Raw genomic sequence first — 26,537 nt, forward strand, 5'->3', positions numbered from 1 at the left:
CCTCAAACCACACGCAGCTCTTGTTCCCTCACTGTCTCTTTGCTCTCATTGCACAGCCCTCACGGTCTTTGCTTCTCCCAGGCCTTGACTCTCTCTTCCAATCCCCTCCCCCTCCGTTCTCTGAAATCTACAGCACAGAAAAAGGCTCTCTGGCCTATCACGTCTGTGCTGCTCAAATACAAGCACCTAACTATTCTAATTCCACTTTGCAGCATTTGGTGCATAGCATTCTATACCTTTGCATCACAAGTGGACATTTAAATACTTCGTAAATGTTATGAAGCTATCACCCTCACAAAAAGTTTCCGATTCCCACCACTTTATGGTGAAAAACATATTTTTTACCCTCACATCTCCCCTAAATCTCCTGTCCCTTACCATAAATCGAGCTCCCTCGCCCCACCCCATCATCGATCCCTCCAGCAAGGGGAAAAGTTTCTTCCTGTCTACCCTTTGTCCCTCAATTTTATACATATCCATCATGTTGCGCACCCCTCCCACCCCATTAATCCTATATTCCAAGGAAAACGCCACCAGTTGATTCAAGTAAAAACCAAAAGAACTGCAGATGCTGTAAATCAGAAACAAAATCCTTTCAGGGTCACCAGACCTGATTTTGCTGCACAGATACTGCCAGACCTGTTGAGCTTTCCCTTCATAAATTTCTTTTCGTAACTAAAACTCTCCAGCCTAGCAAAATCCTGGTAGATCTCCTCTGTACTCTCTCCAGTGCAATCACATTCCTCCCTATATTGTGGATTCTAGAAAATTACACAACATGTAAACTGTAACATAAGCAACCTTTTATTATAGTTCCAGCATGACCTCCTTGCTCTTTAACGCTATGCCTTGACTAACAAAGGCAAGTACTCCATATGCCTTCTTAACCGTTCATCTACCTATCCCACAACCTTGAGACACCAGTGGACATGCACACTAAGGTCTGTTTAACCCAGGTTGCTACCATTCTTCATATATTCTTTTGCCTCGTTTGTCATGCCCAAGTACATCACCTTGTACCTATCTGAACTGAATTCCATTTGCCACTGATCAGCCCATTTACATCCTCCTTTTATCTCACATTATCCTCCTCAGTATTTCCCATACCACCAATTTTTATGTCATCTGTGAACTTACAGATCATTCATACATGCCTGTTAAGACACGGGGTAAACTCTCCTGCTTAATTTAGAACCAGCAACACAAAAAAGATTTATCCCATGCAGCAATGTGAAACATCGATAGGCCAAGAACTACTTAAAAATTAACAACTTTATTTCTTAAAGTATAACAGAGAATAATTAACTAACAACTATTTACAATTCCTTCCTCTAACTTATCTTTTACCTTCCCATCTATAATACTGGTCCAATAAAATTCCTAATTAAAATTTACAAAACAACACTTCTCTCAAAATCAGGCAGCTTTCAGTTTTCCCCCAATTCCTGTCCTCTTTCCCTCTTTTTGGGGAGTCAGCTTCACAGGTTACTGATCAATAAAGGTAGCGTTTAAGAGAGCTATTTTTCAGGCAGACCTTTTTACATGCTGGTGACTTGGCAATTCTCCTCCCAACTGTTCAATTTTCCCCGATCTCATACTCCCAGCATTGGATTGTGCCATGGACTTTGAAGATTACCAATATACTCAATTCAAAATTAATTGGAAATTTGGTATTTTTCAGGGTATAATTTAAACTGATTGGCCTTATTTCCAGGCAACCAGCTAATTCAGCTTTTGACCAAGTGTTACATTGTTACCTTATTGAGAACACTTGGTGCTGTCAGATAACTCTACCAGCTTTTAACTCTTAAAAGGTACAGTATACCCACATCTTCATAACGTACCACACACAGGTGTCCAGTTCCAAAACATCTCTCAACTATTCAACTTGGATGTAATTTGCCAAATTTCCTTCGATTCCACACTCTTACCTTCAATATCAGCTTTCCACCTGTGACCATATCAAAAGCCTTGCTGAAATCTAAGTAGACTACATCGAAAGCACTGTCTTTATCTACCTGCCTAAATTTTTCAAAGATGTGATCAATTAAGTCAGTCAGTTGTGACCTCCCCTTTACAAAACCATATTGACTGTTCTTGATTAATCCTTGCGTCTCCAGGTGCAGATTAATTCTGTCCCTCAGAATTGATTAGATTAGGTTAGATTCCCTACACTGTGGAAACAGGCCCCTTCAGCCCAACAAGTCCACACCGACCCTCCGAACAGCAACCCACCCAGACCCATTTCCCTACATTTACCCCTGACGAATGCACCTAACACTACAGGCAATTTAGCATGGCCAATTCATTTAACCTGCATATCTTTGGACTGTGGGAGGAAACCGGAGCACCCGGAGGAAACCCACGCAGACACGGGGAGAATATGCAAACTCCACACAGACAATTACCTGAGGCAGGAATTGAACCTGGGTCCCCTGCGCTGTGAGGCAGCAGTGCTAACCACTGAGCCACCATGCTTGCAATAGTTTCCCCACCACTGAGGTCTGAGTCACTGGCCTGTCGTTTGCTGGTTGATCTCTTCCAGAATATTGGGACCACATTAGCTGTCCTCTAGTCCTCAGGTACCTCTTGTGGCCAGAGAAAAATTGCACATTAATGCCATGGTCCTGCTATTTCCTCCCTTGACTCACTCAACAGCCAAGGATGCATTTCACCTAGCCCTGGAGATTTATCTAATTTTATGTCTGCCAGACCATTCAGAACCTTCGCTAATTCGATTATGTCCCACCAATCGTCTCACTAGTGAACACTAACTCAAAGTATTCACTTCAAACCCTATTTACGTCCTCTGACTCCACACACTAATTGCCACAGTGGTCCTTAATGGAGCCTATGTTCTCCATAATTATCCTTTATCCTCAATGAATTTGTAAAATAACTTTGAATTTTCCTTTGTTTTATCTGTCTTCATTCTTTTATACCCCCATTGTTGATGTCCAAATTTCCTCTTACACATTCTGTATTCCTCTAGGGCTTCTACCATTTTGAAACCCCAATATCTTCCATAAGCATATCTCTTCCTCTTAATCTAATCTTGTAGATCCCTTGATATCCAGAGTTTGTTGCATTTGTTGGTCCCTCTCATCTTTGTTGGTACACATTGGCACAATTTCCTTCTTGAATGTGTTCTACTACTGTCACAGGTTTCCATGAAAATATCTGTTCCCACTTCACGCTGGCCAAATCATACCTGATCTTATTAAATTAGCCTTCACCATCCCCTCCCAACCTTTTGAACTTTGATCTCAAGATCAATCCATGTCCTTTTCCATTACAATCTTAATTCTAACAGAGTTATGATCACTGTTTGCAAAATGCTCCCCCCACCGATAATTTTAGAAATGAACGTGGGCAAATTGTTGAAGTCCAGCTGTGCCTCAAACCTGGATGGTCTTCTAGATAGAGGTGTAGAGATGTACAGCACAGAAAGAGATCCTTCTGTCTAACTCATCCATTCTGACTAGATATCCCAAATTAATCTAGTCCCATTTGCCAGCACTTGACCCATCTCCCTCCAAACCGCCCCTATTCATGTAACCATCCTTTCGTAAAGTTCATTCCATGCACACACCATACTCTGCATGAAAACGTTGCCCCTTAGGTTCCTTTTAAATCTCTCCCCTCTCATCTAAACCTATGCCCTCTAGTTCTGGACTCCGTAAATCCAGGGAAAAGATATGGTGTGTTAGCCCTATCCTTGCCCCTCATGATTTTACAAACCTCTATAAGAAGGTCACCCCTCAGCCTCTGACACTCCAGGGAAAATAGCCCCAGCATATTCAACCTCTCCCTATAGCTCAAGCCCTCCAACGCTGGCAACATCTTTTAAGTCTTTTCCAAACTCTTTCAAGTTTCACAACTTCCTTCCTATAGGAGGGAGACCAGAATTGCACACAATATCCAAAAAGTGGGCTGACCAATGTCCTGCAGCATGACCTCCCAACTCCTGACCAATACGCTGACCAATAAATGAGGAGAAAGTGAGGACTACAGAGGCTAGAGATCAGAGTCAAAAAGCTGGAAAAGCACGGTCAGTCAGGCTGCATCGGAGGAGCAGGAGAGTCGACGCTTCAAGAATAAGCTCTTAATCAGGAATGGGAGGACAGGAACAGGCAGAGACGATGGCTCGAATGGGGCAGTCAGGGTTGTGGATTTTGGTAAGAGGTAGAACAGGGTGGTGCAGGGTTCCCAGACTATGCAGTTGGAGGCTGTTTGTTGGAGATCCCCCAAGGTGATGTTGTTGTAGATGGTCTAGGAAATGGTAGTTTGGTGATGGGAGGGGAGGACGTGGTCAAGGGGGCAGTAGGAGGAGGTGTCCATGAGTTGGCACCTGGCTTCAGCGATTTAGAGGTCTGTGCGCCAAACTACCACTGCACACCAACCCTCCCCAGCACCCTGTCTGCTGGTTTGATGGTGAGGTTGGGGTTGGAGTGAAGGTTGTGGAGAACTGTGCATTGTGACAGTGAGACATTGGACTGGGTGAGAGGGGTGGACAGGTTGAGGCAGCCAATGTCACCGTGAAGGGATTAAGGGCAGGTAACAGTCCATCACAGGGTGTCCAAGTGAATGGAGTATGTTGGAGGCAGGAGAAAGGTTCCTTGGAGGATGGATGGAAGTCCTGATGGAAAAAAGCAAGCACTAAGGCAGCGGAAGAAAAGTGCAATGTTGCAACACATGTTGAATTCATTGATCCGGACGCGTAGTGGGATGAAGGTGAGGCCTTTACTGAGGACTGATTGTTCATCCTCAGAGAGGGGGAGGTCTGGGGGTAGGGGATGGTAAAAATACGGCAGGGCGGGGAGCTTGTGGGGCTGGAGTTGGGAGTGGGGGCAGAAACAGTCTCTGGAGTGAGTGTGATTATGGTATTGTGGGTGATATCACCAATGGAAGTGACGCCCACAGTGGGGGTCGGGGCAGAGGCGGTGCATTCAGTGACATCTGTAGGAGTGGAAGTGACATTCCATGTGATGTTCATGATGTCTTTGGCAATGGCTGAGTGTTAGTCAGTGAGAGTGGAAATGATGTGCTGGGTAGCGCATGCGGTGGTTTCAGCAGTGGTTGTGGAGGTGGTTGTCTTGACAGCGATCGTGGAGGCAGTATCGTCAGTGGTGGCTGTGGTCTGTGGTGGCAGGGGCAGAAGTGACAGCATTGTTTGCTGTAGTGGTGGTGGCTGGAACAGCCACGTGGCTAATGGCAATCAAGCGCTAGCAGAAGCCGGGAGAAGGTTCCGAAATGATAGAGGAACATAGAACAATACAGCGCAGTACAGGCCCTTTGGCCCTCGATGTTGCGCCGATCCAAGCCCACCTAACCTACACTAGCCCACTATCCTCCATATGCCTATCAAATGCCCGTTTAAATGCCCATAAAGAGGGAGAGTCCACCACTGCTACTGGCACGGCATTCCATGAACTTACGACTTGCTAGTAAAGAATCTACCCCTAACATCTGTCCTATACCTACCACCCCTTAATTTAAAGTTATGCCCCCTCGTAATAGCTGACTCCATACGTGGAAAAAGGTTCTCATGGTCAACCCTATCTAAACCCCTAATCATCTTATGCACCTCTATCAAGTCACCCCTAAACCTTCTTTTCTCCAATGAAAACAGCCCCAAGTGCCTCAGCCTTTCCTCATACGATCTTCCTACCATACCAGGCAACATCCTGGTAAACCTCCTCTACACCCGTTCCAGTGCCTCCACATCCTTCCTATAGTATGGCAACCAAAACTGCACACAATACTCCAGATGCGGCCGCACCAGAGTCTTATACAACTGCAACATGACCTCAGGACTCCGGAACTCAATTCCTCTACCAATAAAAGCCAGTATGCCATATGCCTTCTTCACCGCACTATTTACCTGGGTGGCAACTTTCAGAGATCTGTGTACATGGACACCAAGATCCCTCTGCTCATCCACACTACCAAGTGTCCGACCAGTAGCCCTGTACCCCATCTTTTTGTTACTCATACCAAAGTGAATCACCTCATACTTACCCACATTGAACTCCATTTGCCACCTTTCTGCCCAGCTCTGTAGCTTATCTATATCCCGCTGTAACCTGACACATCCTTCCTCACTGTCAACAACTCCACCGACTTTCGTATCATCCGCAAACTTGCTCACCCAACCTTCTAGCCCCTCCTCCAGGTCATTTATAAAAATGACAAACAGCAATGGTCCCAAAACAGATCCTTGCGGAACACCGCTAGTAACTGCGCTCCAAGATGAACCTTTACCATCAACTACTACCCTCTGTCTTCTTCCAGCCAGCCAATTCCTAATACAAACCTCCAACTCACCCTCAATGCCATACCTCTGTATTTTTTGTAGTAGCCTACCATGGGGAACCTTATCAAACGCCTTACTAAAATCCATATACACCACACCTACTGCTTTACCCTCATCCACCTCATTAGTCACCTTCTCAAAGAATTCAATAAGGTGTGTGAGGCACAACCTGCCCTTCACAAAACCATGCTGACTATCCTTGATCACATTATTCCTATCCAGATGTTCATAAATCCTATCCCTAACAATTCTCTCTAAGACTTTGCCCACAACAGAAGTGAGACTCACCAGCCTATAGTTACTAGGGTTATCCCTACTTCCCTTCTTGAACCACATTTGTTATCCTCCAGTCTTCTGGCACTATTTCTGTAGACAACGAGGACATAAAAATCAAGGCCAATGGCTCTGCAATCTCCTCCCTTGCTTCCCAGAGAATCCTAGGATAAATGCCATCAGGCCCAGGGACTTCTCTATTTTCACCCTTTCCAGAATTTCCAACACCTCTTCCCTACATACCTCAAAGCCGTCCATTCTAATTAATTGTGACTCAGTATTCACATCGGCAACAATGTCTTGTTCCTGAGTGAATACTGACGAAAAGTATTCATTCAGTGTCTCCCCAATCTCTTCAGCCTCCACACGCAACTTCCCACTACTATCCTTGACTGGACCTATTCCTACCCTAGTCATTCTTTTATTCCTGAAATCCTGGGCTTGGAGGTAAGTACATGTAAGTTTGGTGTACTTATCTTCCTTGATGTCCAAAATGCTGGAGAAAAAGCATTTGATTAGTGTATGCATCCTTCTCAGGATCAAGGATAGCAGAGGTTCTTTGCAGGTGTGGGACAGTGAGATCCTGAGCTGCGGCAGGGCTGACTGCAGGGAGAGTAGGTGGCAGCGTATGGCTGAGTGTGAAGTGGAGGATCCAAAGGGAGAACTGTTTCTAGACACTCTGGATTTTCTGTACATAGTGGTTGTCCTGGCCAGGTCCAAATTGTAATGATCTGAATGTAGTTTGGAGTCAGTTCAGTAGGCAGGTGCTGAGGAAGGAGATGTAGCTGTGGTAGCAGGTCTGCTTCAGACGTGGCTGAAGAGCTCGAGAGCAAAGAAGTCAACTGGAGGTGTGCAGTACGAGACTCACTGAGATCCTTGTAGAAGGAGGAGGAGAACTTCAAGGTGGTTATAATAAGCAATTAGGAAAAAGTGAGGACTGCAGATGCTGGAGATCAGAGTCAAACGTGGATGGAGAGTAGCATGGATCTTTCATCTGCTCGAGACTGTAGGCTTACTTCTAGATTTCTTAGTTATTACATCTCTGCAGTGTAAGATTTTTACTTTGATTCGTTTTTGATTTTTTTATACTCAAAAATACAAAAAACTGCACGCTGTTTTTTAAGGATAATCCAAAGAGATTTTACAAATACATTAAGAGCAAGCGTGCAACTATACAGGAAGTAGGGCCCCTTAAAGATCGAAGAGGTCACCATGTGTTGAACCTCATGATATAGGGAAGATATACAATAAATATTTTGCACCAGTTTTTACTGTACAGAAAGAAATGGAATCTAGATAATGTAGGGAAATAAATATTGATGTTTTGAAAAGTTCACATTACAAAAGAGGAAATACTGGATGTCTTAGAAAATATAAAAGATAGATAAATCCCCAGGGCTGCATCTAGCATTTCCCAGGAAGTAGAGAGAAGTTAGGGAAGAAATGTGGGGCCCCCTGCAGAAATATTCATATCATCTATAACGACAAGCAAGGTGCTGAATGATTGAGAGTAGCTAATGTGTCTTTGTTTAAAAAGGAATGTAAGAAGCAGCCTGGGAATTATAGACTTGAGAGTCTGACTTTGGTGGTGAGCAAGCTGTTGGAAGTGATATTTGAAAGATAGGATTTACATGCATTTGGAGAGACAAGGAGATGATTAAGGATAGTCAGCATGGTTTTGTGCATGGGAAAAAGGTGTCTCAAACTTGATTAATTTTTTTCGAGAAAATAAAGATTATTGATGAGAACAGAGTGATAGTCTTCATTTACTTGTACTTTAGTAAAGTCTTTGACAAAGTTCCGAATAGTAGACTAATTAGTAAAGTTAGATCACAAGATTGACCATCACTGCTGTTAAGTCAAAGGTTGTTTTTCAGAATGGAGGCCTGTTACTGCAGGGATTGGTGCTGGGTCCACTTTTGTCTGTCAATTATATAAATTATTTAGATGAGAACATAGGAGATATACAATAAATATTTTACACCAGTTTTTACTGTACAGAAAGAAATGGAATCTAAATAGTGTAGGGAAATAAATATTGATGTTTATAAATATTGATATTACTAACCAAACATGGTTAGTAACTTCACGGCTGACACCAAAATTGGTGGTATAGTTGACAGCGAAGGTTACTGAAAATTACAAAGATCTTGATCAATGGCCTCCGGATTGAGTTTAATTTGGATAATTGTGAGGTACTGTGTTTGGTGAAACAATGATAGGACTTATACAATTAAAATAGGGTCTTGGTAGTGCTGTTGAACAGAGACACCTAGGGGTTTAGGTTAATAATTCACATATAGACAGGATAGTTAAGGCGGCGTGTAAGCATGCTTGCCTTCATTGCCCAGACCTTTGAGTATAGACATCATGTTTGAGGTTGTACAGGACTTTGAGGCCTCTTCTGGAATACGGTTTTCAGTTCTGGTCACCGTTTTAGGAATGATATTAAGATGGAAAGTGTTCAGAAGAGACTTACCAGGACATTGCTGGGGTTGGAGAAGTTGAGTTATAAGCAGAGGCTGGATAGTCCAGGACTTTTTTCACCGGAGTGAATTAATTTGAGCAGTGATCTTACAGAAGTTTATAAAATCATAAGGGGTATAGATGATTGGTAGGTGTCTTTTCCCTTGGGTAGGGAATTTCAACACTAGAGGGCATTGTTTTAAAGGCGAGAGAGGAAAGAATTTTAAAAAGAAGAGGGACTTTTTAAAAAAAAATATACACAGAGTGGACCATGTGTGAAATAAACATCCAGTGGAAGCGGTGGATGCAAGTACAGTTACAACATTTAAAAGACATTTGGATTAGTGCATGAATAGGAAACATTTGGAGGGAGGTGGGCCAAACATGGGCAAGTGGGGCTAGTTTAGTTAGGGATGACTGTCAGTATGGACTCATTGGTTAAAAGGGTCTGTTTTCATGCTGTATGACTCTGAAAAACAATTATATGTACAACATTATTAATGGATGACAACCTATAGTAACATCTAAGAAAGAGAGGCATACTGTATAAAACAATAGCTAGTACAATTAGCGATATCAAGATGATTTAGGATTAGATTTATTGATGTGCTTATTTTCAGAAAAAAACACTTTGTTTTTGCTCAGATTTCAACTCTGATGCACTTCAGTGTATCTGCCAAGAGTCAGTGTGATTAGTTTTTAAAGAAAAGACAATGAGTGAAGTATAACTTCTGAGAAGTAATTACCTTCAGATGATCTGTTTTAATGCATTTTTGGAACAAATGCAGTTTAAGAATGTCCCCATATCTGCAGTTAATGACATCAAACTTTCAAGCACCAAAATCAATTTAATTTATACATCAACTATTAGGACTAACATAACAATGTAGAAGTTTCATTGTTTATGCCATTTATTCTGGATGTTAGTTTTCATATACTGAACATACAAGATCACTGTGTGAAAGGAAAAACGACAATCATAAATTGTTCCAAAAAACCTTTTTTATTTACTAGAAAGACAAAAACACCGAAATAGGTCCAAATTATCCTATAAAATGTTTCAAAATGGGGTAAAAATTTCAATAATTAAAATATTTGATATATTTAAAATTACAAAGGATACAATTAACCAATCTTTTAACCCCAGAGATTTTCTTTTTCTTAAAAAAAATTGCTTGCACAGTAAGGTGCTAATAGAAGTTAGCCCTTAAGCCCTGGAAGTTTTAGAAATTACAGTCACATAGCAAATATAGTTTCATTGTGAAAGTGTACTTTGGTAGAAGAAAACTATAGGACACCTGAGGTAGTAGAAACTGGAATAAAACAGCAGTAGACGTTATTTACAATTTAAGAAGTACCAAATAACATAATAAGAACAGCACAAATAATTACATTACATTTTCAGTCCAGCTCTGATCCAAAGAATATTACATCACATATGCATAAAATAAAAAGTTACACAAAATACATCACAATTATCAGCAAGCTGAGGGCAATGCAAACAACCCCAATTAAAATGCAACTTGATAATAAAAAGCATCAGCTTATTAAACAAGCAGATGCTGAGATCTACAAAGTAATACTGATTAGCCAAGGTTCATCAGTTTAATGCTTTTGTCAGAAAGTGAAAATTTGACAAAAACATTTCCAGTATAAATGGCAAGAGTGCATCATTTAAAGCTCAAGGAAAAACACTTGTTCAAAAAAAAAACTTATTGACATGAAAAGGACCACAAAATGCGATTCCAGGTTGTCAATAAATTAACGAGTCACTGCTATGAAGTATGCTACAAACATCTCTGTACATCTTTAACTCTTCAAGCAATAACAGCACCTTTTAACCAATGAGGAATGTGATACAATATTAAAACATTCTTTAAAAAAATTAACACCCAATTTGAGGGTTCACATTATAACAGTTTTTCAAAAAAAAACTGAACATGGGGACAGAAACCCCATTTTCATGTATATTAATTTGACATTTTAATTTACTAGACTTGCCACAGTTAGAATGAAAATAACAAATATTAAAAACCTGTAAAGACAAGCAGATTTATTGCTGGAAGAGTTAAAATTCCCAAACTAAAATGTCTAAAAGGATGTAAGCTTTTACAGTTAACCAATTCACAAAACACAAAGTACTAAGATTTAACCAAATAAAGTCAAAGCAAATATTGTTTTCCTTCAGTATTAACAAGTATGAATCTGAAATCTAGACTTGGCATATGAATAGGTCAGTCGATTTGTCTTGTCACTTAAAAAATATATATTAGTTGGTGCAAACTTTTTTTGCTCATTTGCTTCAATCCAATGTCGTATATCACATATAGCAACATGCATGTCCTTTAAAAAAAAACTTGTCTCAACATGAAAATATTACATTCTAATACCATAAATCAGGAAGAGAGTTTAACCTAAAGTTCACATTTCAGGAATAGTCATTAAAGTAATGTCTAATTTAAACTTAAATTCCCCTCTCAATTTAAAGAGGCAGAGGTGATGTGAACACTAATAAATCTATCAGTCTTGCATGTAATTTTGAAACATGCTTGTATTTCAAGTAAATGTTTCTCAGAATATTTATTAAGTCACATCTATCCAAATTGGTGACTGTAGGTTACTGTTCAAAAAATGAAACAGTGTTCTAAGAAATATGGTAAATGAGTTAAACCTTTTGCTGAAGGATAACTGCAAACGAAGCTTTGAATATAACATTTTTGCTGTTCTATTTGTTTTGTTAAAAGGTAAAGACAATAAGACTTTCTCACAAAGATTCCAGAATTTTACAGCAGCAAACAAAAGTAAAATTCAACTGAATAAAAATGTTTATGTTTTAAAATTGAATAGAAGGCTTCAAAAGACAGTAGCACAAATGAAACCACAGCAGGTGCTTTCTGGCATGGTTGCTGCTCAACATTAGTAAACCAGAACTGAGGGACAGATTTAAATAACAGGCACTACCCTACAAGTCTTGTAACAGGCACAGTAATGGTGTCATACTGGAAATGTAAAGGTAATCTGTTCAGCATTTTATAAGAAATAGTACATATCTTCAAACTATAAAAAAGTATTCATTAACTTTGTAACTCAGAACAACTGAATTATAACAAAAGTTTTACAAATACATTTTGAAAATAGGTTTCGCAATTTACCCTTCCCTGAATATTAAAACAATTTAAGCCATTAAGTGGATACACAAAATTCCTTTCAATTACAATAGCTAGTAAAATGACCCGTTCATTGAAAGTGGACAAAAATACAGCAGGCATCTTTGTAGTAAGTTGTCCAATCAACTTGGATGATATTCTAACTTCACTGTTTTCCACAGTAAAATCCTTATAATCAAGTACTTGAGTGGACCATTGAACATGTTAAAGAGTACAGCTTCCGCGTCATTGGTTTTCCCAGTGCAATTAGTCAAGAAAAAAAAGTCAACTAAACCAGCACAAAAGATCGAGGAATCTTAAATGAAAATAGAGTTTCCATAACCTTTTGAGGTAATTTATAAAACAATGCTGGAAGTCAGCCTGGTCTGCAAAATTAACCATCCATGTTGGCTCAATTAATTACTGCAGCAAGTTTCTGCATTTTATGCTCACTTTTGCCCTTAAAATGAAGCTCTCTTTTGGTGCAAGGGCACTAATGGGTATCTTCATAAAGTTTTAAACCTTAGAAATATTTAATTTACTAAAAAGCTCACCTAAGTACACCAAATGTAAACTGGCTTTGTATAGTTGTTAAAAGTCATTTTCAGTGATTGAAAACCAATTTACTCAAAAGATTGTGAATTTTTTTGATAAACCCATTTTCAGCTGTATTAATAAAACTCCATCAGAATATCACAAGGATTTTTTTTGAAATGCATTTTTTTCTGAAGAACGTGGCCCAATTGTGCTGCTTATGCAAATAAACAGAGTGGAAACTTTGGAAAACTAGCGCAATTTTCACACATTTTGCCAACTGTATCCAAAGTGGAACATGAACCCCCAAAACATCTCTGTATTAAATCCAGAGAACACTTTTTCAGAATCATTTCTTAAATATGAAATATGAGGGGGGAAAAAAAAAAGAGGGAAGAATCTGGTGCTTTCAATATATTCTTACACTTTACGTTAGACTGGAACCAGTGGCAGTTTAAAAACTGCAAAAACTCAAAAGGAGCCCCTCTGCCACTAGTATTTGCTGAAAAAGTGCACTGACAGAAGAACGTCCTTTCAAACTGCCCCATACTTTGTAACTGGAAGACCCAAGTGTATTTCAGGGCACTAGTGACAAATCAAGAAGGCACAACCTTTACATGCAAGAACAAGACATTTTCGTACTATTTTGCCTACATGTTGACAATCGTTTACTGAGACACAGGCTCCTTTTGGCCTTTGCTGTTTTTATTTTAAATCCAAGGCCAGTTCTCCCATTTATACAGCTCTACAGTGCACTGCATGACAACACCTGGGCATTTTCTTTGTTTCAGTAGTTTTGTCTTGCACAGCTTTTATTGTAATTGTATCCATTACCACGTTCGGAAGACTGGATGTTTCAGAAGCTCTCTTGATGGGGGTCTGTCCTGGGGCTGAAGTTCCAGACAGCGGAGAGCCACGTCACGCAATGCAGGGGTTAAATGGTTTGGAATTGTCGGGGCACTTGTTGCACTGGCAATCTATTGAATTTTGAGGACAGATACAATATTTAGAAATTGTTGCCAGTAGCATTACTCAAAATAATTTGAAATTGACGGATCGTCAGTTTCCTTAACATCTTTTGCAAATGTATTAATATTAATGTACCAAAATCAGTACTGAACTATAATTGCCAGCAAGTGCAGGAATTTGTACAAATTTAAGAATCTTAAAAGGCATAATTCTCAATTTCAGCATTTTTTAAAGCTTGTCAACAATGTTTTACACAGTTTAAATTGTCAGAGAGAAGCACATATTGTGGGTATGTAACAATAGTTTGATGTATTAACAATTTTCATACTTAAAACATACTATTGCAACATATGTACAGTCTCTAATGCATAAAATCCCTACAGTGCAGACAGAGGGTGTTCGGCCCAACAAGTCTGTACCAACCTTTTGAAGAGCATCCCACCCTAAAGCCGTAACCTCACATTTAGAATGGTTAACCCATCTAGTCATCACATCCCTGGACACTATGGGCTAATTTTGCCTGGCCAATCAACCTAACCTACACATCTTTGGACTGTGGGAGGAAACCAGAGAACATGCAACTCCACACAGTCCCCAGAAGCTGGAATCAAACCTAGGTCCCTGGTGCTGTAGGCAGCAATGATAGCCACTGTACCACCATGCCAAATGCCTAGAAAACTTTCCATAAATTTACCAACCTTAAATATTAGGGCAAGGTGATTAGAATGCTTCTCTGCATTCCAAGGAGGTTTGGCACAGGCCATCTCTATAATAACGCAACCAACACTCCACACATCACAGCTTCGGCCATATTGTTGGCCTCGTAGCACCTGGAAAAAAATAATTAGAATCAATGTGCAATTTGATTAGCTGTATCAGGACTGACTTCTATAAGCATCTAAAGAAAAGGATTAGGAAAGCTGAACATGAAAAACTTGTATCACAAAGAATTCATAACACTGCATTCTTGATGAAGGAAGAATGAGTTGCTAATCTTCAACTCAAATTATATGCTTGAAACAAATTCTAAATCACTTACAATGTATGATATGGGATATTGCAGAATGGGTTTACACCGGGAATTCCCATTCCAATTCAATTATTTTTGTATTTGGTGGTTTTGCAAACTATTAGAAATTATTTGCAGGCATTTTCTTTCAGAAATTACAATCTGCCCAGGGAGCAAGTGGTACATGGCAGAAGCACATTCAGGATAGATCAAGGGTGAAAAGAAAGATATATGAAATATGGAGGATATGTCCATCTGCTAAATCGAAAACAATTTGACCTTCAAATAAGGACACATTCCACAATTTTCCAAAACTTAAAATATGCAAAGGTTCCCGCAATGTCATCTTGGAATCTGTAAAAATGGATGATTTTGGGAGAAAGCATTTACCACTTGTGCAAGAAAAGTTGCTGGATGCAAGCCTTGCGCTTTGTCCAAATCGATACAGGTTACTGTTATATTTAAACCATTCCTGTATGCAAGGTCAAATTCTAATATCCAGTTTCAATAGATTACTAATGTGAATGACTGGGGATAAACAGCAAAAAGTACTACAATGAATATAACGTACAATTAAAAGTTTACAACACGTAAACTTACTTCAGGTGCCATGAATGCAATAGTGCCCAACAGCTGCCCTTGAAATTCACCTGCCCCTGTCCCTTTAGATGCCAACCTGGCTGCAGCTCCAAAATCTGCTATTCTCAGTCGTTGTCCTGTACTGTCTATTAGCAAATTGGCACCTAGAAAACCAAATACTGGAAGTTAGTATAGTAACGAGGAAAGTGAGCAAATATGTTTCCCTAGTTACAACGCCGAACATTTTCTTTGAATGCAACATACACATTCCAAACAGACCCAATTCCTTGGCAACTGCAGGGAGACATGTATTCTTAAAGTGCAAGCATATTGTTGGATATTGTTTTGTTCTCTTTTAAAAGGCTTCTATTTCAAAAGGTTAATAGAAAGATCATGGCCCTACTCTACTGTGACAGTACCACAAAGCATGGTTGCTCACAGCAGGACCTTCACTCAAGTCATCTATTGGTCTTTTAGCCTATTGTATTTAGCTATGGCCAAGGCATTATTACCTTTGATATCCCGGTGGATAATTTGGTTCTCATGGAGATAAGCTAGGCCACGCAGCAGCTGCTCATTGTAATTAATAATAACTTGTTCTTTGAAAGCGCCATACTTGTTCAACAAATGGGAAACAGATCCACCTAAAAATAAAACGTTACAGAAGATTTTGAAACATCTCCCAGTTTGTTTAATCGCAAAATTGAAGTATTTCATTAAGTCTAGCTAGGTGAAAATATCCAGAAAATTCCACGAGTTACAGAATTTCCTGCCGTTAAAAGACCTAGACATTCCAAGTTATATAAAAATATTTGTAACTTATTCATGAACCATAGTAAAACAATGGACTCAAAATTATAGAAACAGAGAATGATGGGAGGCCATTCAGTCCACCTCTGTGAAAGTCATCCAATCAGTCCACCTCCCCTACAGTGCCCTTAGCACAATATTACATTTTCCTTTTCTGAATACTACCTATTTTGTAAATTGAATGCGTTTCCAACAGCTTTTCAGACACTACATTCCAATCACAGGAGCTCACTACATACAAAAATTCTGCATGTCATTGTTGGTTGTTTGTCAAGTACATTACTCCAGCAGGAGTCATTAGATGAGCAACAAAATGACAACCCCAGGTCAGATTTTTTTTTAAAAGCCTTATGCCTTTAAACCAATTTTAGTTGCCTTTGAAAACTTAAAACAGGAATCCGATAACACAGATCAACACACCATGATCTGTTTTACAATGCATTCTGGATTTATGGAACAATTAGATGATCTAAAAAAAATACAAATTCAACATTACAAACAATTGCAAACAATTCAGACATAGAAAGCCGGACTTTTTGCTGTTTATGCTTTGATTCTTTCCAAATGGAAGCACAATAGCAATGTTCCAAAGGTAGCAGTTAGAATCTTGCCAGCTAGGAAAATAAAACTACAGATAATATGACTTAAAAAAACGGTTGTTCTTACCCGCCATCCATTCAACAAATAGATTGTAGTTACTCTTCTCACAGGTGGCACCTAACATCCGAATTATATTTGGATGGTTAAGGTGGCTCATCATCCGGATTTCCTCACGTAAGGTTTGTACCACTTCTTCTTGCTCAGTAGATGTGTTCCTGACATAGGTCACCTGTTTGCAAAGTTAGAAAAATAAATTTCCAATCCTGAAGTGACAAAATTAAATTGTTTAGTCCTACATTACAACAATGACGACAACTTAAAATGCTTCAATGGCTGACATAAAAAGCAGTATATGAATGTAAGCACACACTCGATCAACCAGACACATCTGAGTTACTGGGAGAAAGTGAGGACTGCAGATGCAGGAGATCAGAGTCAAGAAGATGTGCTGCTGTAAAAGCACAGCAGGTCAGGTAGCATCCAAGGAGCAGAAGAATTGACATTTCAGGCAAAAGCCCTTTCCTGATGAAGCAGGTTTTTGCCAGAAATGTCAATTCTCCTGCTCCTCGCAGGCTGCCTGACCTGCTTTGCTCTTCTAGCACCACACTCTCAACATCTGAGTTACTGTATTGGCACCCAACGAAACATGCAAAATCTAAAAGAAGTCTTAAAAATCTCAGATATTTTCTCTACATTGTATTAAGGAAGACCTATTGTGAAATGCATTCTTTATTTGGAGAGGTTGGTCGTACAACCACAAATATCAGCACCAATGAGCACTAAACTAATAGCACTGAAGAAAGTTGCTTCAATGAATGCAATGTCAAAGAGAAAGAGAGTTTGGAGAGAAGGGAATTTAAGTGTAGATACTGAAATTCCTTCAAGAGCAAAAGGAAAGTTTTGTCACTACTTACTCACTCACAAAACCTCTACATACAGAAACCAAAAAAAAAACTACACAAATTGGTGGTAAAGAGTATCAAGATATTTCAGTCTGTTCAAAACAAATAAAAAAGTTATGGTCATGTACTCATCAGAAAGATCCAGCAAAACAATTCTACCTAATAGATATGAATATTGTTCCAAAAGGAACACAAATAACATTGAGGCAATCTTCAAAATAGTAGCTTGGTAAGTCACAAGTAGAACAAACGGAATAAGAAAGCAAAATACTGGAAATGCCAAGATTAATCAAACTGTTAGAAACACTAAGCAGGTCAGACAGCATCTAAAAAGGGATAAACAGTTAAAATATTAAGTAGATGCTTTTTGATCAAAATTGAAATAAGTTTGTGTAACATGTTTGATAGGTGTACACAGGTAGGAAACAAAGTGAAACTTCTGTGATAAAGAAAGGAAGGAGACATTTTAAAAAGGGATAAAAGGAACATTATTACAAGGCAAATAAATAATTTTGGTAGTGGGAGAACAAAGACTTTTTTCATGGAGCTGCAAAAAGGGAAAAGGAGAATCATGACCAGCTGCTGCTCTCTGAACAAATGAGGACAGTGATTATGTGAAATTTCACATGCAGAAGATTTGAAAGTACCAAGGGGAATTAAAAAAAAGATGCTGCTACTGGAGCTGGCAGCGAGCTTTCCTGAAACAAAGGGGGCAGAGAACAGAAAATAAAATGTGGAGTAAAGTGGAAAATTAAGAAGATAGGCAACTGCACAAAGTCATGCTTGCAGACTGATTGTGGGACTGTTTTGCAGAATATTCTGTCTCCCCAAGTACAGATGCAAATACTGCATCACAAGTTTCATACTAATTGACAGTACAGTAAATTGTAGATTTACCTGGAAGTAATGTTTGGAGACATGGGAAAGTATGAGATTAACAGAACAGGTCTTGCAGTTTCTGCATTCTCACTGTAAGGTATCATAGGAAGACCAGAACAAGTAAGGATGGTACTGAGTACAGTATTTCCAGAACATTTCCTGAAGGTGAGAGGAGTCTGGAGGGAGTGTGTGAAAGATGTGTTTGCTGGTAGCATCATGCTGGAAATGATGGAAGATGAAGGAAATGAAAAGCCCTGTCAAACATGGCAGAAGCAAATCCCAGATTAAATGGAAGGAGAACATTTCAGAAGCACTGGTGCGGAAGATGGCGCAGTCAGATGTGACAGAAACAGAAACTGGGAGAATGGAACAGAGTGCTCAGTAAACAGAGTGAAAGGAATTGCAACTGCACATCAGTTAGCTGTGGGAATCTCTGATGTTATCATGGATGCTGAATGACAGCTTACCTACAGAAATGGGAATCTACTGAGATAGAGAAGTGGAGGAGGAGAAGGGAACAGTCAGAGAGGTGGGGAAGAAATTGGAATCAGAACAACTACACTTTCTAGTGTGGGGTGAGGAGGTAGTAACAGCACTTATATAGTCATCAGTGTACCAGAAACAGAACCAAGAAAAAGGACCAGAGTAGGATGGGAAGAAAAAATGTTCTACCTATGCCACAAAAAGGCAGAAATCACTAAGGCCAAGATCAACAGCAGCCCTAATGGTAGCATTGATTTGGAGAAAGTGATGGGGTCAAAGAGATCCTTAGTTTGAGAACATGTTTGCAGAATCACAGAAGAGTCAGAATCTCTGAATTGTTATGGTTTGGGAGACTAATTTTCCTAACTGGATGTCTGTTTCCAAGATAATGTGTTAAATGTCAAGGTTACAGTGAAAAGGCAAAAGTTTGGCAATGCTTTTACTGAACCTGATTCCATCACATTTCCATACAGTGCAATCCATACCCTAACTACTCACTGAGAAAAAAAGTTTTTTTTCCCACAAGTTCTCAATCAATTTGAGCAGAAACAGTTTCTACTTAACTACTGACCATGATATCGAAAACATCTATCAAATTTCAGTTCAGCCTGCCTTGAGGAGGTAGCTAGTGGATAGTGACTGATTGGACCTCTGTTCAAGGTAAAAGTAGAGGGCCATCATGTCTGCCTAGTGTTGGATGGACTGGCTGGCCATCCATATACGAAAGACAATGATTAGGGCCAATAAATGTTTGAAAGCTGTGAACTTGGAGACTCTGAAATGCAGGCAGGAAGAGGGGAAAAAAAAAATCAATGTTGGACAAAATCAGCTTCATTAGGCTGAAATGCTAGATCTGTTAGACCAACTATGTTACTGGATCTTGAACAGGAAGCAGTAGATAGATATTTGGATTGAGGAATTACAAGATTGGAGGTAATGAAGCAGAATTTCCGAGAGGTGTCAGCGACTTTTGGAAAGTGACAGCTTCGTGTTCACTAATGGAATAACTTGAAACTTGTTTCTAAACTCAGGAGAGGTGATGAGTGTGTTTAAAAAAAAAGAGCCCTGTCGTATATGCTTTTATTATAAAATACCATGTTTTCCTCATAACAAGTCAATGCTACAGCGAATCTATCATTTCACAAAAAGATTAGCATTAGAATATCTTGAGATACATATGGACAATAGTGAATTGTGATTCAAGTTGATTAAATGGAAATTAAAATGCTATTAAAAATAATGAAAATTACTGAAGTTCCTAACATTGCAAATGGTAAGAATAAAATGTTTCATTTAAAATAGTTAAAAATTAGCTCATTTTGAAGATAGTTTAGATCTGAGTGGTGCTGGAAAAGCACAGGTCAGGCAGTATCTGAGGAGCAGGAAAATCGATGTTTCAGGCAAAAGCCCTTCAGCAGTTCTGATTTAAACTCTGGTTTCCTGCATCTGCAGTCCTCACTTCTGCCTACCTCATTTTGAGCATAGCTTGTTTTAAGGTAAAGTTCTCCTTCCAGAAAAATGTAGGCACAGCCAGAACATCTGGAAGTTACCTGTTTCACGGCCATTAATGTTCCTGTTCCCACATCTTGTGCCTGATAACATGAAGAAAACGCCCCAAGGCCTATTTGTTGACCTTTGAACCATTCTACACTCTCTCTGTAAGCAAGTTTTGCTTTGGTATGTCCAGGTAGAGTTTCCGGTGTCTGCAAGTGAAACCATTATAAACATATGCCACTTTAGTGTATAGTTTATGCCATTTCCAAATCAGATTTTACAAATTTCAGAAACTTTTGTAATGTCTACAATCATTTTGATCATCATGGAAGGAATCATTACTCAACATTTTCCATTAGAAAAGAAGTTTTGAACAATTTTTAGTCACATTTTTGATAACAGAACATTCAATTGTAAAAATGTGTTGCTGGAAAAGCGCAGGTCAGGCAGCATCCAAGGAACAGGAGAATCGACGTTTCGGGCATCAGCCCTTCTTCAGGAATTAGCATCCTTGTAAGAAGATTCGCAGAGAGTTAAAATCTTCGAGGAGAAAGTGAGGACTGCAGATGCTGGAGATCAGAGCTGAAAATGTGTTGCTGGAAAAGCGCAGGTCAGGCAGCATCAGCCCGAAACGTCAATTCTCCTGTTCCTTGGATGCTGCCTGACCTGCTGCGCTTTTCCAGCAACACATTTTCAGCTCTGATCTCCAGCATCTGCAGTCCTCACTTTTTCCTCCAATTCAATGGTAAAGTCAAGTAACATGACAGTTTAAGATTTGCCAGAAATCTACATACAGATTTAGTTTCTATATTTTCAATCAATTGTTCAAACATGTTGTTCGAACACATCAGTGGAGCAGGTGAGACTCGAACTTGGATCTTCTGGCCCAAAAGGTAACTACTACTGCACCATAGAGTCCTCCAAAAAGAGATCTATTTCAGAGTATGCAGGTCAGATAAAAAGTATGTATAATACTACTTCTTACTACCGTAGATAAGTATTTTCAATGTTAAATATATAACACAAGATAGAGTTAACAGTTTAGAGGCAAGTATATATTTCATTTTGTTTGCACAATTTAGCTGCAGGTTTTTTAAAAGAGGGAAGCATTAAGTTATGAAAAAGCCAGTTTTGCCTTACTACAATATTGATACTTTAAATGCCCAAAAGTAATAGTTTAGTTAAAATGAATAAACATACAACAAATTAAATTCAAATAATGAATAATCTTTTGCATATATTAATACTCTCTTTCAGTTGTTTACATGCAAATCTCAACATTTTCCAAACATTTGGGCTTGGGCATGATATTTCTACTCGCAGCTAGACTCTATGAGCATCAAACATGTTGCATCCAGTTTCCCACCATGAATCAAGTAGGGCTGTATTATTCGCTTCATTTTTTAACTACATTCCATCTAGTTTTTCTTCAAATTATTTTGAAGAACAAAAACAAATTTCAAAAGCTTTACTGAGGGCAAAATAAATATGGAGAGCAGTACATGGTTGTTTGAGCACAAGGAAAAAGTGCAAGTGCTCCAATACTAACCTGTAACAGGTTTTACTTTGCATTCTAGAAACTTCAAAAACATTTAACTGAATGTTTTTGAAGGAGACAGGCAGAAGTATTTAAACAGAAAATTATGAATCATGAGACTACGACAGCTACTCCTGTAGCCATGAATGATGGGACTAAAGGACAGTTGAAAAACCCAAGAGGAGAAGTCATAGAGATGTACAGCATGGAAACAGACCCTTCGGTCCAACCAGTCCATGCTGATCAGATATCCCAACCCAATCTAGTCCCACCTGCCAGCACACGGCCCATATCCCTCCAAACCCTTCCTATTCATATACCCATCCAAATGCTTCTTAAATGTTGCAATTGTACCAGCCTCCACCACATCCTCTGACAGCTCATTCCATACACTTATCACCCTCTGCGTGAAACAATTGCCCCTTAGGTCTCTTTTATATCCTACCCCCCTCACCCTAAACCTATGCCCTCTAGTTCTGGACTCCCTGACCCCAGGGAAAAGACTTTGCCTATTTATCCTATCCATGCCCCTCATAATTTTGTAAACCTCTATAAGGTCACCCCTCAGCCTCCGATGCTCCAGGGAAAGCAACCGCAGCCTGTTCAGCCTCTCCCTGTAGCTCAGATCCTCCAACCCTGGCAACATCCTCGTAAATCTTTTCTGAACCCTTTCAAGTTTCACAACATCTTTCCGATAGGAAGGAGACCAGAATTGCATGCAATATTCCAACAGTGGTCTAACTAATGTCCTGTACAGCCGCAACATGACCTCCCAACTCCTATACTCAATACTCTGACCAATAAAGGAAAGCATACCAAACGCCTTCTTCACTGTCCTATCTACCTGCAACTCCACTTTCAAGGAGTATGAACCTGCACTCCAAGGTCTCTTTGTTCAACAACACTCCCTAGGACCTGACCATTAAGTGTATAAGTCCTGCTAAGATTTGCTTTCCCAAAATGCAGCACCTCGCATTTATCTGAATTAAACTCTACCTGCAACTTCTCAGCCCATTGGACCATCTGGTCCAGATCCTGTTGTAATCTGAGGTAACCCTGTTCGCTATCCACTACATCTCCAAATTTGGTGTCATCTGCAAACTTACTAACTGTTCCGCTTATGCTCGCATCCAAATCATTTATGTAAATGACAAAAGGTAGAGGTCCCAGTACCGATCCTTGTGGCAATCCACTGGTCACAGGCCTCCCATCTGAAAAACAACCCTCTACCACCACCACCCTCTGTCTTCTACCTTGGAGCCAGTTCTGTATCCAAATGGCTAGTTCTCCCTGTATTCCATGAGATCTAACCTTGCTAATCAGTCTCCCATGGGGAACCTTGTCGAACGCCTTCCTGAAGTCCATATAGATCACATCTACTGCTCTGCCCTCATCAATCTTCTTTGTTACTTCTTCAAAAAACTCAATCAAGTTTGAGAGACATGTTTTCCCTCGCACAAAGCCATGTTGACTCTCCCTAATCACTCCTTGCCTTTCCAAATACATGTACATCCTGTCCCTCACGATTCCTTCCAACAACTTGCCCACCACTGAGGTCAGGCTCACTGGTCTATAGTTCCCTGGTTTGTCCTTACCACCCTTCTTAAACAGTGGCACCACGTTTGCTAACTTCCAGTCTTCCCACTCCTCACCTGTGACTATTGATGATACAAATATCTCAGCAAGAGGCACAGCAATCACTTCTCTAGCTTCCCGCAGAGTTCTCGGGTACACCTGATCAGGTCCTGGGGATTTATCCGCCTTTAACCGTTTCAAGACATCCAGCACTTCCTCCTCTGTAATCTGGACATTTTGCAAGACGTCACCATCTATTTCCCTACAGTCTATATCTTCCATATCCTTTTCCACAGTAAATACTGATGCAAAATATTCATTTAGTATCTCCCCCATTTTCTGTGGCTCCACACAAAGGCCACCTTGCTGATCTTTGAGGGGCCCTATTCTCTCCCTACTCACCCTTTTGTCCTTAATATATTTGTAAAAACCCTTTGGATTCTCCTTAATTCTATTTGCCAAAGCTATCTCATGTCCCTGTTTTGCCCTCCTGATTTCCTTAAGTATACTCCTACTTTCTTTATACTCTAAGGATTCACTCGATCTATCCTGTCTGTACCTGACATATGATTCCTTATTTTTTTTAACCAAAGCCTCAATTTCTTTAGTCATCCAGCATTCCCTATAGTTATCAGCCTTCCCTTTCACCCTGACAGGGATATACTTTCTCTGGATTCTTGATATCTCATTTCTGAAGGCTTCCCATTTTCCAGCCATCCCTTTACCTGCAAACATCTGCCTCCAATCAGCTTTTGAAAGTTCTTGCCCAATACTGTCAAAATTGCCCTTTCTCCAATTTAGAACTTCAACTTTTAGATCTGGTCTATCCTTTTCCGTCACTATTTTAAAACAAACAGAATTATGGTCACTGGCCCCAAAGTGCTCCTCAAGTGACAGCTCAGTCACCTGCCCTCAGAACAACAAAATTGCAAGAGGAAAGGTTATTGTACGAGAGAGAAGAATACCAATACGGTGGGTTTTAACAGTGGGGTGAGATTTTTCATGTCTTCTGACTGCACGTGATCGGAATCCCTTTTTTCCCTAGTAATTGACTGGTCATGTCTGTCTAAATGCATTTTAAATATTGCTATTGTATCTGCTTCTACCACCTCCCTGGCAATGCATTCCAAACACCAAATACCATGTGTTAAAAAAAAGCTTTCCTCCTCTCACCTTAAACCTATGCGCCCTGGTATTTGAGATTCCCACCTTGTCCAGGTCTCTCAATTTTATATACTTCTATGCTTTCAAGGAGAATAAATGATAAATGCTTTAAAGAAATTAGATTTGTGTATACAACCAAAGAGTATAGCCCCCTCACATCACATCTGAGTGACATACATCGAGTGGGTGTGGAGTTGGGTTAATGAGGAAAAAAATTTCACGCGTAAACCTTCGGATTTCGGACAAAGGGTTGTCTACCTGTACTAACATTGAAGGTAGTCCAGGGAAGATTCACTAGGTTGTACCTGTACTTATTGGAGCTCAGAAGAATAAGAGGTGACTTTATTGAAGCAAAATTCTTCAGGGACTTGACAGGGGAGACACAGAAAACTTGCTCTCCCTTGTCGGAGAATCTAGGTCCAGAGGGCATAATATTAAGAAAGAGCTTCAGGACAGAGATAAGGAGGAATTCCTATTTTCGGAGTGAATCTGTGGAATTATTTACCACACAGGGTTGTGGAGATTAGAATAAGTATATTCAAGACTAAGAGGCATATTCTTAATCGTTAAAGGAATCAAGCATTCTGGGGATAAAAGGCAAGAATGTGGAGTTGAGGATTATTAGACCAGCCATGATCTGATAAAATGGTGGAGCACGCTGCATGGCCTACTTCTGCTCCCATGTTTTTTGGTCTAACTTTAATACAAAACAGAGTGTGCAACAGACTGATCATTTTCATTCAGTATATTCAGGAGACCTATATTTAACAATGCATTATAATCACTTGTATACTTAAATGTTTAATTTATTTTAATGAATTTCCAACTTTCCCCTTCATTCTCCAAAGGCATATAATGTTGCACCTCCTTCATCCTCATTGTCTGAGATCCAAATCCATCAAGGTGAAGCAGCTATTTACTTGTGATTCTTTGAATCTAGTCTACTACATGCACATCTCTCCTACATTGGGAAGACTAAATACTGATTGGACAATCACTCTGTGGAACGTATGTGTACAAGAATAATCCTAACTTTCCAGTTGCCTGCTGCATCGGGCTCGCTTGCTAACATTTCTGTCCTAGGTGTGCTGTAGTGCACCAGCAGTGCCCAGTGCAAGCTGGGGGAGCAGCATCCCATTTTCTGTTTTACAACCTTCAGGACTCAACAATGCTTTCAACAACTTCAAAGCACAAATTCTGTCCTCCACTGATGATCTGCTGAGGCTTTCCAGTGCTATTTTTATTTTGCATGTTCTTATTTACCTCGTTTATAAAACATCATTTGTCCCTTATATGAGCATTAACATTTTTTTAAGCATTTGTGGAAGAAAACAACAAACAGGCCATATTCTCCAATTAGCTAAGAATAGCATCCCACTTCAGAGGAGCTTTACTTTTGCATCTCAAAAGATGCAGTTTATGTGGGCTCATTGCTTAGTTTCTTTGGGGAAATTTGGCAAAATATTGATTTTTTTTCTCAAAATGTTCTTTAGAATGGTATATACAGATCATAGAAATAGTAAATATACCACGCAAGTAAACAAACAAAATTTCTAGATGGTGAATTAAATGTAATTTCCATCTGTTGTCATGGTGGAATTTGAACTTATCATTTCAGTACACTGCCCTGAACTTCTCGATAACTTATCACTACACCATCTCCCCTGTTGCAAGTTGCTCTTGCTGAGAGCTGACATGGACAAAATGTGCAAAATGGACACTTTCTGTGCTGTAAGCAATAATTCTGTACAAGTAGGTTTCTCTCAAATACTCTTGGGGGTGGGGGTAGAAGAAATTTTAT

At 39.6% G+C, this 26,537-nt stretch overlaps 1 protein-coding gene across 1 annotated transcript in view; it reads right to left on the bottom strand.

The window, feature by feature from the left end:
* Nucleotides 1-10,219: 10,219 nt before the first annotated feature.
* Nucleotides 10,220-26,537, bottom strand: part of map3k1 (mitogen-activated protein kinase kinase kinase 1, E3 ubiquitin protein ligase) — a 118,165-nt gene continuing 101,847 nt past the window's right edge. The window contains exons 15-20 of the mRNA XM_072571299.1: nt 20,517-20,669; nt 16,769-16,931; nt 15,805-15,936; nt 15,314-15,456; nt 14,403-14,534; nt 10,220-13,712 (exon numbers count right to left, since the gene is read on the bottom strand). Coding sequence (XP_072427400.1) covers nt 13,566-13,712; nt 14,403-14,534; nt 15,314-15,456; nt 15,805-15,936; nt 16,769-16,931; nt 20,517-20,669 — 870 coding nt within the window. The 3' untranslated portion in view covers nt 10,220-13,565. The remainder of the gene's footprint in view (nt 13,713-14,402; nt 14,535-15,313; nt 15,457-15,804; nt 15,937-16,768; nt 16,932-20,516; nt 20,670-26,537) is intronic.

The sequence above is a fragment of the Chiloscyllium punctatum genome, chromosome 1 (assembly GCF_047496795.1).
Source record: "Chiloscyllium punctatum isolate Juve2018m chromosome 1, sChiPun1.3, whole genome shotgun sequence".
NCBI lineage: Eukaryota > Metazoa > Chordata > Chondrichthyes > Orectolobiformes > Hemiscylliidae > Chiloscyllium > Chiloscyllium punctatum.